At 44.0% G+C, this 14,042-nt stretch overlaps 1 protein-coding gene across 7 annotated transcripts in view; it reads left to right on the forward strand.

Annotated features, from left to right (window-relative positions):
• LOC109685508 (phospholipid-transporting ATPase IB) overlaps positions 1-14,042 on the forward strand; it is a 583,492-nt gene that overhangs the window by 538,566 nt on the left and 30,884 nt on the right. For all 7 annotated transcript variants that reach the window (XR_012436298.1, XM_074043751.1, XM_074043752.1 and 4 more), the window contains one exon: positions 4,921-5,025. Coding sequence is in view for 6 of the 7 variants with exons in the window: in XM_074043751.1 (XP_073899852.1) it covers positions 4,921-5,025 (105 nt within the window). In the remaining variant the exon portion in view is untranslated. The remainder of the gene's footprint in view (positions 1-4,920; positions 5,026-14,042) is intronic.

Genomic DNA, 14,042 nt, shown 5'->3' on the forward strand with positions numbered 1-14,042 from the left:
TAATGTCATGAAAACACTTTTTATTGATACTACTTTTGCCAAGTGGGCCTTTAGCAGAAATATCAAGAACTCCTTTCAAGGAGAATGCAGATTGTGTGTGCCCCATCCACTTCCTGAATCTTTTCCAGTGTGTTCCACATACAGGTTCCCCATCATTATCTATTCCCTGCAACAAGACTTATTTGGGTCCTGTTTGCAGGACGAGCAGTATAAAATTAGCACCATTTACATTATAACAATGGTAAGTCAGATGACACTGCATCCAGCTCCACCATATGGAAAGGGTAAAAGTCACTTCCCTTCTAACACGCTTGCCAGCTGGACTGTAGCAGGGACCAGGGCCCTACAAAGAGGTCCTGGGAGTGAGCAGGGGAGGCTGGCTCTGCATGTTGTCCCACTGACACAGTTGTGCTGCCTGCTGCCAGGGAGGGTAGCCCAGCACAGCTTCCCAGATGGAGCTGAGCCAGAAAGAGCCCTACTGACTTCCAGAAGTGCTTCCGGAAATGCATTTTTTTTCTTGTCTTATTTCGGGGATCAAGGAGAATAACATATATTAGCTGTACTCTGGAGCATTTGTCCAAAGCATACGTACAAGTTGTAATATCTATAATGTCTAAATTTTAGTCACCCCCTCCTCAGACACCAGAGTTTTGTGAAATTATTTGGGCATGGCCCCTCCAACTGTGGGCCCATACTCTATCTCATTTTATGCCCTGAGTCCAAAGTACTTGTTTAGGCAAGTAAAGTTGTAAAGCTCTTCTCCCTGAGAGAAAGCATAGCCTTTGGTGAGGCCACAGTGCTTACCTGTGATTTCTCTTTGTGAACAGCAGCTTCCGAAAATGTTTTCTGGGTTTGTTGTTGTTTTAATTTTCTTCCTACTTCCTACGCACCAAGTGAAAATGTTAAACCTAATTGTCCCCAACCTCCCATCATTTGGTTTTAGTTGTCAGTTTTCTTTTTTCAGTGCTGGGTATTGAGCCCAGGGCCTTGTGCTAGCTACCTCTTAATATTTTTTTCGACAGGGTCTCACTGGGTAGCTCCGGCTAGCCAGGGACTCTCAATCCACCTGCCTTACCTCCCAAGTGCCAGGTGGGGTTGAGGTGTGCAACCCCCACAACCCCCCAGTGGCTTATGCTGTCTTTTGAGAAGGCTGTTGAAGTCCAGCACATGGCTGGCATGTGAGCCTCTAAGAAAGTCAGTGAATTGCTTTGTCTTTTGGTATCTTTACTTTCTGCCCAGTCTCTCGCTTCCATTTCAGGACCAGAACTGTTAAGAGTAAGAAAAGAGAAACTGAGTGAGGAAATTCAGCTACTTTTTCCCACGAAGTCTGTCAGCTTTCTGGATGAAGATCCATTATTAGACTGTCTTAAGTCATATTTCAAACACCATGAAAAATTTGCCCTATTATCCTGTTCACCAACATTTTTATGAGGAACCAAACTACCCAATCTTTTATTTAAGATGTGATCCCTGGTTAATGAGTGGCCTTATTAGAGGCATGAAGTATAAATTGCTCAGAACATTTTTAACACCCGTTATCTTACCCTCTTCTAACATGTCTACCTGTGACAGCATGCTTAGGTAATCTTCTGCATACAGATTCCCATCTAGGGGAAATTCGTTAGTATTGCTTTATAAAAAGCTCAAGGCTCTTAGCACAGGGAAACCAGTTTGCCTTGTACAACTGCATCTCTTGTCCTTTACCAGGCACCACACAATGCGTCCCCCAATTCCAGAATAACTTCATTTCCTTATTATGATCCCAAATAGGCACTTAAATGGCAGTAAAAGGTAATAAGCAGTTTCTATATACAAATGGGCCTTGATTGGTTTTTAAACATTATAACCAAACTAATTTCTCATGAAACACATTACAGTTCCATTTCTATCCACTGTTAGAACATAACATTTCCCTTTGAATTGCTACCCTAGCATGCTAAAGGAGTTCTGGGGGGAAAAAAAGTTTCAGAAACAAAAAGATGAAAAGTTGAAGATCCTGACTCAAGTAATTTCTTTTAAAAGTCTGTAAAAGGCATGATAGTAGAAGGGGGAGTATTTGAGAAGAGGAGGGGGTCTTGGAGCGGGCAAGAAGATAAGGGAGAATAAAAGGAAAGGTAAACAGGATCAAAGTATCTGATACTCATGTATGAAAATCTCACAATGAAACCCATTATTTTGTACAATTATATACATGAAATTAAAAAGAAAAAGGAAGAAAATTAAAACTCCCTAAGAACCTGGAGATCTCCTTAACTGTATCTGAAAGCTCACAAATGACTCATCGGCCAGTAGCCAGACACCCCCACGATGTGTGGTCCCTTCTGTGATCACTTAGTGTCTTGAATGGGGTGAGATGAAGGATGCCCTGGACAACTAGGGCTAAGCCATTTACAGATATTCAGGCTTACTCTGTCACAGCTGTGACCCAAACCCCAGCTCCTAGAGAGACCCATTGCATTCCAGTGCCTACGGCTTAAAACTGACTTATAGCCTATCAATGGGAAGTTTTCCTTCACCACAAGTAGGCTTTGACAGAGGAGATTTTAGACTCATTTTTCTAATTCAGCACGCATTAGGTAATGGTACTTGAGAAAATGGTTCTAAATAGCTTACATCCCTTCCATTCAAGTGCTCCAAGCAGAGAGGGTAGCGGAGTCCTCTCCAGGGTTGCAGGTCAAGGCTCTCTTCCAGCAGCTGAGCTCCCAGGCTACCTCCCAGGAGCCGAGGTAGTGGAAATACCATCAAATTACCCAGAAACTCTTGGATGTAGATATGCAGTTGCAGCCACTGAGAACACACCCACTCCCTGGCAGCATGGAGATGCTGAGGCCAGTTCGTGACTGAGCTTTGGCAGTATCAGTGTGTTGGGTGTCACTTTTTTTTTTCTTGACCTATGTGACAGATTTCCAGTGTCCTGTGCCCAGTGACCCAGCCTTCCTATTCCAGGCCTTCTTAGTGATCCCTTTCTCTCCTATCCCAGAAGATAACATGAAGGGCCAATCTAGAATTTGACAGCCCTATGCAGGAGAGAGAGGAGGGGAATGGAGTGAGGCCTATTAGGACTAGCCAGACCCATTCTCCTGGGACCTGTGTGTGCTGGACACCTTTGAGCAGGGTGGCGCATGCCACTCAGATGGCTTATTATCAGTATAATGATAGCTCCAGAAGCCCAGAGGATGAAGGTTGAAGTTTGGGGCCCAGCATATTCTGTAACATTAGACACTAGACATGTTAACATCGGCTTTGACTGTCTCCTTTCAGCAAAACATTGCACATTTTCTCATTTATTATTTGAACTAAAATTCTACAGTCTTTGCTTTGAACTGTGGTATTTTGTCAATACTGAGTCCCAGGACACTGTTTGAAGTAATTAAGGTATTATGTGTGAGAACCTGTGTGATTTTCTCTTGTTTACTTTGTGGGAAAGGATGACAGCCACATATACCATATCTTAGTGCTAATACTCCATTACAGATTAACACAAGTGCTGGATGACTCAGCCTTATCTTAACAGGCTCTCTGTCCTTGAAGATGGAGGGCAGGGGGAGAAGCAGCCCACATCTCCAGAATATTCCCAGGACACCATTTTCACTTCTGGTAGATGCACTCCTTTGTTTTTATCCTACCTCTCAGTCCTGGAACCTGGTGGAGCTTCACATGCGTTTATTCTGAAATGAAACCAATGCAAAGCTTTTCATAATAAGGAAACCTGCTGCTAATTTATGAGGTTTTCCATTTTACAATGTTTCTTTTCCTTCATCAAACCTATGCCTTGTTGAACACCTTTTCTTCACCTGTGTGGTTTCCAGCGAGAAGCTCAATTTTACCTTTATTTAGTCTCAGTTTTAAAAACGTTTAATGCACAGGCATAAGATGATTTCATGAGGAAATGGAAGACAGTATAATTTAAAACGATCATCTTGCTAGGGCTGGGGCTATAACTCAGTGGTAAAACATTCACCTACCATGTCCTGTGTTCCATCCCCAGAAACACACACACAAAAAATCATTGTGCGACTACTATACTTTTTATTACCTTTACTTTGAGGCAATATCTTTTGAAGATCTTATTCTTTCTTTGTAATTGATACCTAATTGCACATATTAATGGGTGCAGTGTGGCACTTGAATATTCAGTGTGTAATGCTTTAGTCACAATTTTAGAAGACCCTGAGATCAGCCAATTGTTTGAATGTTGTGAGGTATTTCAAGGAAAAGGAAGCAGGTAATTCTTGAACAGTTCAAGAAGAGCTATGCATCCATAGCTCTTCCCATTGAGGTAGAAAGCCAGCTGCTGGCTGTATTTCCTAAATTGTATTTCATCACCAAGGCCCACACATGTGAACCCTAATGGTAGGTCATTGCCAGAGAAGGATGGAAAAGCTGGGTTTAATGTTTTGTTGGCTTCAAATTTCAGACCAAGGTTGTGTACTGAAAACATGAACTCTAGCATCCTAAACCACATGCTGTGGCAGTTGCTCTTTACACACTTTTAAAGAGAAGGGAGGAAACTGCTAACCAGTGGGCTCACTGATGCAGTCTGGTGTGAACCAAGGAGCCAGTGCACATTCATTAAATGAGGGAGCATTTAAAAATCTTCTGGGCTTTCAGATCCTGCAGTAACCAACTCCTGGGACTTCACAGCACCACTGGTCTTTGGCCTGAGTGACTGGGCCCTCAACCATGTCTGCAGACTTTGAGGGAATGATGTCTTGGTCTGAGTCTGATGGGTAGTACTCAGATGCTTTGGGCTGTGGAGGTGGAGTCCATGTTGTACATGGGCCACGAATGCTCCAGGATGTCCCATGCCTCAGCCTCAACCAGAGGGCATCCAGGTGTGCTGGAGAGGAGGGAAACTAGTCTTCACAGGTGTGGCAACAGCACATGATATGTTCTTACTGTCTTTTGCTCCCAATCCAGGGCCAAGCATACCTACAAAAAGACGTTGCTGGAGGAGGTGCAGGAGCTGGAAACCAAGTCCAGGGAGATGGGAAGAGCAATGCTGCGTGACAGTAATGGGAAGAGGTGGGCCACCCTCCACCCCCACCCCACCCCCACCCCACCCTCCAGCCACATGCAGAAACTTGATGTTGTGGCCATGTTATGTCAGGGAGGAAGATTCCAGGTTTCAAGACTCTAAAAGCCAGGGCTTCAGATGTCAGGCCCAGTCATTGTACCTACCCTGAAAGTGCACACTCTAATACTGTGTGTTTAGTTCTTCATGTAAACCCATTACACTCCTCTGGAGTACCTGGGAAGAGGGGCGTTTTTGTAGGGTTATTATTTTGTACTGGAATTGAGAATTAGAAGTGCTGGCACAAAGGCACAGAAGTGCCTACTTGCCCTCTTTTTTTTCTCATGGAGCACAGGCCTATTCTTCGCTGTGCGCAAAGGTGAGCCTGAGCAGTGTTTCTTTTATCACATATGACAAAATATTGCTAAAGTGCATTTGTTTGAAATCTGTGTGCTACCAATGGAGATTTCCCTGGCCCAGGAACATTTGCATTGCTCTACCAGGAGTAGGAAACATCCAGAAAATTCTGAGTACTCCTAAGTTGTTTGAAGGAAATCTTCAGCTGCTGACTGTTAAATGAAAAAGATCTAGAATGAGTATATCTAGAGATTTTACTGTTTTGTCTTGCTTGTATTTGTTTAGACCATCTTTTAAAGCAATGAAGAAAAGCAGATTTTGTTTTTAAAAGAAGGGTTTTAGAAGTATTATTTCAAATAACTGTAGCTATTTTAGAAAAGAGAACTCAGAATAACCGAATTTACTGTAAAAATTGTCAGCCACCAAGAAAAAAATTTCCATCTTCAGTAAGCTCAAAATTGTGCACATGTGAGAGCAAGGGGCTGGGTTGACAGTGGTCTGTATGAATCCATGCCACAAGGCAGCACAGAGCTATTTGCAGGGCTGTCCCATCTGTCAGACAGTTTAGACACAGGGCTCAGTACCTACTAGATTTTCAGAGACCTACTACAAACAGCCTTTGAGACCTCAGAAGAAACCAAATTCATAAACAGCAAAAATTGAGCAGTGGGGATGGCCAGCAAAGTGGGATTAACAAATGCCTAAAGCTCTATGAAACGCATATCCATCTCACTGCCTGTTAATTTTACTAAATACATAAATTTTAGCTTGCAGGCCCTTTTCTGTTTCATGAATTGCAGAACTTGCAGGCCCTTTTCTGTTTCATGAATTTTCAGAACTGCTAAATGAGGATAAGTAATGTCTCAATAAAAATGAGAATTTTGAAGCAAAGTTCTAAATTCCATTTATACACATTACTAGAAAGCATCCCATATACTGTGGTACAAGAATGCACTGTACATCTGCTCTGATTCAGAGCAGAGGCTCTGTCTGGCCTGTGAGGGTGGCATCAGTGACATGGACCATCAGAAGATGGTACCCCAGGAACCCATCTGGCTGGAGTGTTTCAGAAAGTCTTCATGCTGAAGACCAGCCAGGCAATAGGACTCAGGACTTGAGTGGACAAAACAGCGAGTGGGTCAGGCAGAGGGGCACCTGTGGAAGGGCACAATAGAGAGCTCAAAGAAGCACCCCCCAGCTTCAAGGGCCTTGGGCACTTTGCAGAGATCTGGAGCCTGTGTGTGAACTCTGACTGAGCCACTTAGCCATGTGCCCCAAAGCAAGATGATCATATAATAGGACTGTCTCTTCATGTGTCATGGGATGCTAATACTTTTGAGGGAAGGAGGATTGGGCTTATGAAACAGTCTGTACAACTCAGCATGACTCTGGCACCATCATGGAAATGCATAAAACGTCAGCTGTGAGAATTCAGGTTAGCCAGAGGGTTGTGCTATTAAACAGAACCATGGATTGTCAGCCTTGAAGAACAGGAGCCACGCCATCTGTTTGTTGATGAAAAGATGGAATTTTTTTAAGGTGCCAGGGATGGAGTGTAGCAAACGCTCTACCTCTGAGCTACAGCCCCCCAGCTTTTGTTTTGTTGAGACAGGATCTCCCTTTGTAGAAACTGCTGGCCTCAAACTTGAGATCTTCCTGCCTCAGCCTCAGTGCTGGGATTGCAGGAGTGCATTGCCACAACCAGCTCTGTTTTTGTTTTTGTGGTTCTGGGACAATCAGGGCCTTTATGCATGCTAGGCAGGTGCTCTGCCACTGAGCTACACCCATAGCACTCAAGAACATAAATTTTAAAATCCACATATCAAAAGTTAAATGTTCAACTGGATATCAGAAGATCAAGTTTGAAAGTGGTTTCCCATCTGCTGTATTGGTGAGTTTCACAACCTTGTAGGTGTGTGACTGTGTGCACACATATGTGTGAGTATGAATCCCAGTGTGCATCTGAGTGTGTATTAGTGTGTGAATGCCCCATTTGTTAGCCTTACCTCTTCTCCTTCTCAAGGCTGTGCTTCCAAAAGGAGCTTGGGACACCACCCCCATCCTCCCCTGCACCCACCTTCGCTTTTCTCCTCCCTAAGTGCATCAGATTTTCCGGGTGGTCCCTCTTCAGACTAGATAATCAAGAGGTGATTTTGTCCCTCTCACAATTGTTCTTTTGTCACCTTTGTTTATGACAGTTCATACCTGCTTGGACTCCTGGGCAACTCTGGTGCTTGGGGGTGGGGCAGGTAGAGATTTGGCTCAGTCCTTTCTAAAGATTTTATAGACTTTTCTTGAATCCTGAGCACTTTCATTTCCTCACATTGCCTTGTCGTTTCCATACCTTCTTCCCTGCCCATCTGATTTTTCAGTCTGTTAGCCTGGTACATAGCCAAAGCCCCATGAATGTTTGTGGACTAAAATGTAAACATTCAGCCCAGTGTAAGGTGGCAGTGAGGAAAGGAAGGTGACCTGGTGCATGGCATGCTGGCTTATCTAAGAAGTGCTCACAGAGAGATGAGATGTGTAGCGAGATGTGGTTACTTGGCCTCTAGAGAGAGGACATTTATCTCATCACTAAAGAATAGAGCCACCACAGAATCCCAGGTGGAAAGGGAGGTCACAGTGCTGCTAGTGTCTTCTTGGGCTACAAGCACAGCCTCTGCATCCCATGTCCTCACTATCCTAACTACTGAACAGTCACCTCTGCTTCTCACTTCATTCCTTAGGGCTCCGTTAGGGACTTCTGCCAAGTGATAGCATCCAGGTCCAAGTCACTGGCAAATAGTCCAGCAGCTTTTGTTATGAACGTACGCATGGGAAAAAGAACAAAAATCATTATGCATTAATCTTTCAAAATGCTCTTCTGTGGAATCTACAACTAGAATTTTAAAATGGCAGCTAGGGATTCAAAGGTTCCTTGTATGTCTCACTCATTCAATAAAATACTTCACCTTAACACTTAAATGAGCTTATCTAACCCTCAAACTTCTACACTACTTTAATAAAACATTAAATTATCTTTAACATGCTTCCACACTTTCTAACTAGTAAGCTGTGTCTTCCAAAATGAACCTATGGAATTTATGCCTAAGTAAGTCCTGTTCTTATGACTTCCATTAGACAGATAGATCAGAGAATTAGACATCCCAAAAAGTACAGAGAAGTAAAGAAATGCTTCAGGTAATAAGTGAAAAGGTATGTTTTGATCTTATGTGTGGTTTGTGTGTCTTCAGACACTCGACACTTTTTAGTATTTGGGTTGGTCAGAACACTCCTGAACCCTTCTCCCAGGAAACCCTTCCAAGGGGTAGCAGGGAGGCCTGCTGCTGTCTGTGGAATGGATTCTCTGCACATCGTTAATTTTGAATGTGAAATGAGCTAAATGTAAAAATTCTTGTTTTCAGTGTTTGATGATAGTTTTTCCTCTTTATTTGTAAAGCATAACTCATGAAAAGTTTGAGGGGTTTTTTTTGTTTGTTTTGTTTTTTCTGGTAGAAGAAAATCTACCCATGGCCACTTTCTTTAGAGATGTAACATAAATGTCCAAACTGTCACGCAGGAGTTGGTGGCAGGAGTTGGTGGTACAGAGGTGAGCATATGGTCATACAGGTCATGCAGAATGACTGACATTCTTCCCCTCATTTTTTTATTCTTCTTTGGTGTAGGATCAGGAGTATTCTGCAATATTTTTCAGCATTTTGGCAAGCAAGAAAAAGACAACTATGCTTGATGCAAACCTCTAGTGGTTGAGTTACGCTTGGTCTGACTAAACTCCACGGAGACCCTTGTTTGAGTCTAGATCAACCCTGTCTGTTCACTACAGTTGGTGGACGCAGGGTGGGGTGGGCTCAGGGCTGATTTTCTCCACAGTTTCAAGGTCAAGCAGTACAGTTTGCTGCTCCTGCCTTCTCCAAGAAGGGCAGATTCTCTTTCATTTAGGGCTTTCCACCCCCATAAACACCCCCTCCCCATATGACTCACTGCGCCTTGAGTAAAAGCAACAGTGTGTCTGGCCTTGAACCTTCTGCTAGCAACAGGGCTATCCTGTCTCCCTTCGGTTTTGTGTTCTCTGGGAACACTGATGTGGGGCTTTGTGACTGAGGAGTGAGGCTGGGACCTCAGGGGGGAACTTAATCCCCTTCCCCACCCAGCACTGTTGCAGCCTGGCACCCTCCTAGCTTCCGGCATCCAGGCTACCTCTCCATGGGCAGGGCCCTGCCCCCAGCCTGTGCTCCACCTGGGAATCCCAGTGACTCCTGCTGAGGAAGAGGGGACAACACCTCTTCTTCAGCAGATTTCCAAACACCCACGGGTTGCCCTCCTACTGCAGGCATCACTCTCCCAGGGCTGCTGTGAAAAGCAATTCTGTTTCTGTTTTTTAATAGTAAAACAACAAAAACCTCTCTGGTACATTCTGAGTGAGTACTCAACTCAGAAATGTCCATTACGCTGTGATCCTTAAACATCACAATTGGCACAACCGTCAAGTAGCAGGAGAACATAAGCATCACCTGTGAGAGACACTGGCATCACTGCCCAGGGCTGCTCCAGGACTGCCCTTGTAGCATTTCAGGAAGCAATGTTTTCCTCAGAGAACTGGCTGTTGACATCTCATGTCTCTTCCCTTTGGTTCTCTCCTGCGCTTTCTCACATTTTTCTCCTAAAATGACTTTTAGCTTGTTATTGGCCAAAAGGACAGGATATCATGGCATTTTTTCAGCAAGCTTCTCCAGGCCAGGTGGCAAATGTCTGCTTCCAACACCTGGTTGAGATTTATTTGCCTTCCATTTGCATTTTTTCCATGGTTGTGTCATGAAACAGAGCAACAAGCTGAGATTGTGAGACAGACAGACAAATTGGGCTCCATGGCCTGCCACTCACTTAGCTGTGTGACCTTGACTGAGTTGTTAACTTCACTGAACTTTCCTTTTCTCATAATAAATTGGCTTTGGGGGCCAAATGGAATAATACCTTTTAAATCCATTCCATGTGTAGACATTCAGAAAGCGTTAATACCAGTCTCATCTTCTACCTTAAACTCTGAAGAACAGTTAAACTCCAGTGGCCATTGTTTACCCAACACATAGGGAGGATGTGAATGGAGCATCAGGTTCTCTGGTTTATTTGGGGGCCCCTGGGTTAGGAGGAGGGGCAGAAATCCCACTGAATCCCGGGCACATTAGAATAGTATGGGTAGCCAGAGTGAATTTCTGGTTTTGGTGATGCTGGGCCTTGCACAGGCTAAAGGGGCATCTAACACTGATATACACCACAGCACACAGAGCAAGTTTTGAATGGGAACGTGGGGGCATCCTGCTGGTTTGCCATGTCAGCCTTTGGATCACTGCCTCCAGGATTTCCACTTTGCATAGAAGCTCTCCTGTTGATCACCACTGATGTTCATCTGAAGGCAGTGTCCCCACCAGCCCTGGCCAGCTTTCCCTCAGGACCAGGTCTCCTCCAGCAGTCTCTGCTTTGTTCAAGATGAGCTGTTCCCCAGACTCTCTCTTGGTGGTGGTGCTATTCTCTCTGTCTTTGCATCCCCAGGTGCCAGGCCTCCCCTGAAGATAGTAGTTCCCTGTCTGAGGCAGCACTTCTGTCCTGCAGGTCCTCTGCTAAGGCATCACCCTTTCCTAGCCTCCACGCAGCCTCAGACTTGGCCTCTGAACACCGCTTCCCTAGGCTGCCTTCTGGTTCCAATCTCAGATGGTCCCACCACCTCCTGAAGTAAGTGTAGGCTAGGCATGGACCCATTCTGGCTCTACCTCTTGCTTGTTGCTGTAGGGAATTCCTTCACCTTCTGTAATGGGTCTGTGAAATAAACTGACATAGACAGATTAACAGGACAAAAGACATTGTGTCTGTTCTCTGTTGTTCTGAGGAAACACCTGAGAAAAGTAATTAAAAGGAAGAACATTCTTTTTGGTTCATGGTTCAGAAGTTTCAGTCCATGGTCCTTTGGCCCCCCATCATTTTGAACCTGTCCCAAGGCAGTAGTACATCAAGGAAGGGAGCACATAGTAAACCAGGGTTGCTTGCCTCATGGTGGCCAGGCACAGGTCAGGGCACTCAGTGCCAAAGCCTATGAATCTTAACCTCCCATCCCCCATGCCCTCCCTAAGCTTTGTTCTCTTAGAGGCTGCCACTGGGTCTTATCTGTCCATGGTAGTGCAGTGTCCCAGGCACTGGGCCAAGTCCTGGGTGCTCAGGGATGATGGGGCAGCAATTGTCCTGAACAAACTTGCAGCCCTGGGGACAAGTGCCATCCGCTTCCAGACACTTGTGGACATCACTCATTTGTTTCTTGCTTTTCCCCACTGTGAGTGTTTTCAGCCGGGCTTCCCTTAAAACATTCATTTTAAAGTTTTGTTTTTTAAAATATTCCAGTTTGGTGTGGTGGTGCACACCTGTAGTTCCAGCACTCAGGAGGTTGAAATAGGAAGATGGTTTGAGCCCAGGAGTTTGAAGCCAGCTTGGGCAATATAGCAAGATCCTGTCAAAAAAAAAAAAACTATTCAAATAATCAAGCATATACAATAGTAGAGAGATTAGCATAATGAATTCCTATGTCTTCATTGTCCAAGACCCAACAATTACCGAGTTTTGTCAGATTTGCCTCATTTTGACCCCCCTTTTTGCTCATTTTTTTTCTTTGCCAAAGCATATAAATCAAATCTTAAATATCACTACAGTTCATCCTTACATACTTCAGGGTGCATCTCGAAATACTACATTATAGCATCCACTAGGATACACATTAACTTGGTATTCAATATAAAACATTAATGATCAGTTCTAATGATTACCAATAACTCCTTGGTGGTCAGTTGATTCCCTGTCTATGAGTAGATTTCTGGATGGCATTGGCCCTGGTTTTTGAGAGCAGGCTGGTTCATAGTGGGATCTAGTGAAGGTCCCCACTAACATCTGGTTTCTGTCTCTCAAGTCTCCTCTTCTGGGGAACTCCCCTTATTTTTAAGCCATGGACGATTTAACAGACATCACGACCCCATTTCATCATAACACTGTCACCATATGCTGCCATGAAACAAGAACCAAGCTCCAGAAAGGTGTTATCTCTGTCCAGTGTCACCCAAATAATGAGAGAGCCAAGCCTGAATCTTCTTACTTCAGGCTCCCATCCATAAACACTTCATTCGCCACCTCATCTTTATTAAAGTGCCAGGAAAACCATGAGCCCACAGAAGACCAGGAGGGGTGCCAGCCTGCCAGTGGGGTCTTGATAAAGTTGATGGAAGCAAGGGAATAATGGCTACAAGTAGATCCCTTTTATATCCCTTCCTGTCTGAGGAACATGGAGCAAACATAGAAACCATACCCTCCCCCCAAGGAATGCAGAAATGAAGGATCTGACAAGTCAGAGCAAATAAAGGTGAAGGAGTTCACATTAGTTGGTCACTGTTTTGATATGGTTCAGAAAAGAGATTTCTGTCCAGAATCACCTTCCCAGGGTCTAGTATGATCTACAACAAAAATTACATAAATGCATTTAATGTTGTAGAGGAAAGATGCACTAGCAAAACCTAATCATTTCAGTTTGGACAGCAGGGAGAGGTCTTAGGAAAACAAATGGAGAGTCAACAACACTCCCAGGCAAGACCCATTAAATATCTAGCTGTGCTGACAAACACTGGACCAGGTGAGGAAATGTATTAGGGAAACAAAGGAATCAAATGGTCTAGGAAATTAGAGAAGGGCTGACTGGATTGCCCATGGGGATGTCTGGGACCTGCACCCTGGGCACAGGAAGGTGAGGTGGAGGAGGAGGAAAGTAAACTGAGGGAAGTGAAACACATCATTAGCATTTAGTTAATGCCTAAGCTGCTGTGTCAACCAAAAATAATTGATTCTCTGTTAGGTTATGAGTGTTAAATCCCAAGAGCCTTTGTTTTTATGGTGTAATGTTTAATTTTAAAAATTACAAACTCCAGTTGACATTGATTATTGAAACAAGAAAATGACTTCTTTGTCACCCTTAAAACGATGTGCTGTGTTAGCAATCTCATCTGGAATTAGCTGCTGCCCACTGCCAGGATACAGGACCACAAGAGAGAGGGAGGGAGGGAGGGAAGGAAGGAAGGGAGGAAGGGAGGAAAGGAAGAAAGGAAGGAAGGAAGGAAAAAACAAGCTGTGTTCTTAGGTGAGGTGGGACATTTGTGTAGAGGCCACTGTCACTCAGATTTGCTCACATCATGGACTCTATCCAGAAAGTCTCCTCTTTTCCAAATACCCTCCTGGTGACAAAATTGTATTTCCAGATGACTTGAGTATCTTTATTCTTGAGCCATGACTCCTTAGTTTCATGTCCATTTTCCCTATTTTCCAACAAGATCTCCTTTCAAGAACCATTTTTACTAAACACTGAATGTCAGTACCAGATGAACCAGTGCTGGTGACTGGTGCATTCCTTTTAAAGTATTAATGAAATACTTTAATCCTTTTTTTTAAGTTGGTTTTCCCTAACCCACTTGAGCAGCAATAGAAACTACTTTTCTATTTGCATATCATTTGCATAGTAATACTGCACATTCCAGGCAGGGATCAATTCTTCAGGAGATTCTCAGAAGGTCTCTGCTAACTAATTGCTTTTCTACTTCATTATCAGAGAGTTGTTTGCTTTTCCATTTGACTCTCCTCTCTTCCCTCC

This window comes from Castor canadensis, chromosome 10 (genome assembly GCF_047511655.1).
Source record: "Castor canadensis chromosome 10, mCasCan1.hap1v2, whole genome shotgun sequence".
NCBI classification, from domain to species: domain Eukaryota; kingdom Metazoa; phylum Chordata; class Mammalia; order Rodentia; family Castoridae; genus Castor; species Castor canadensis.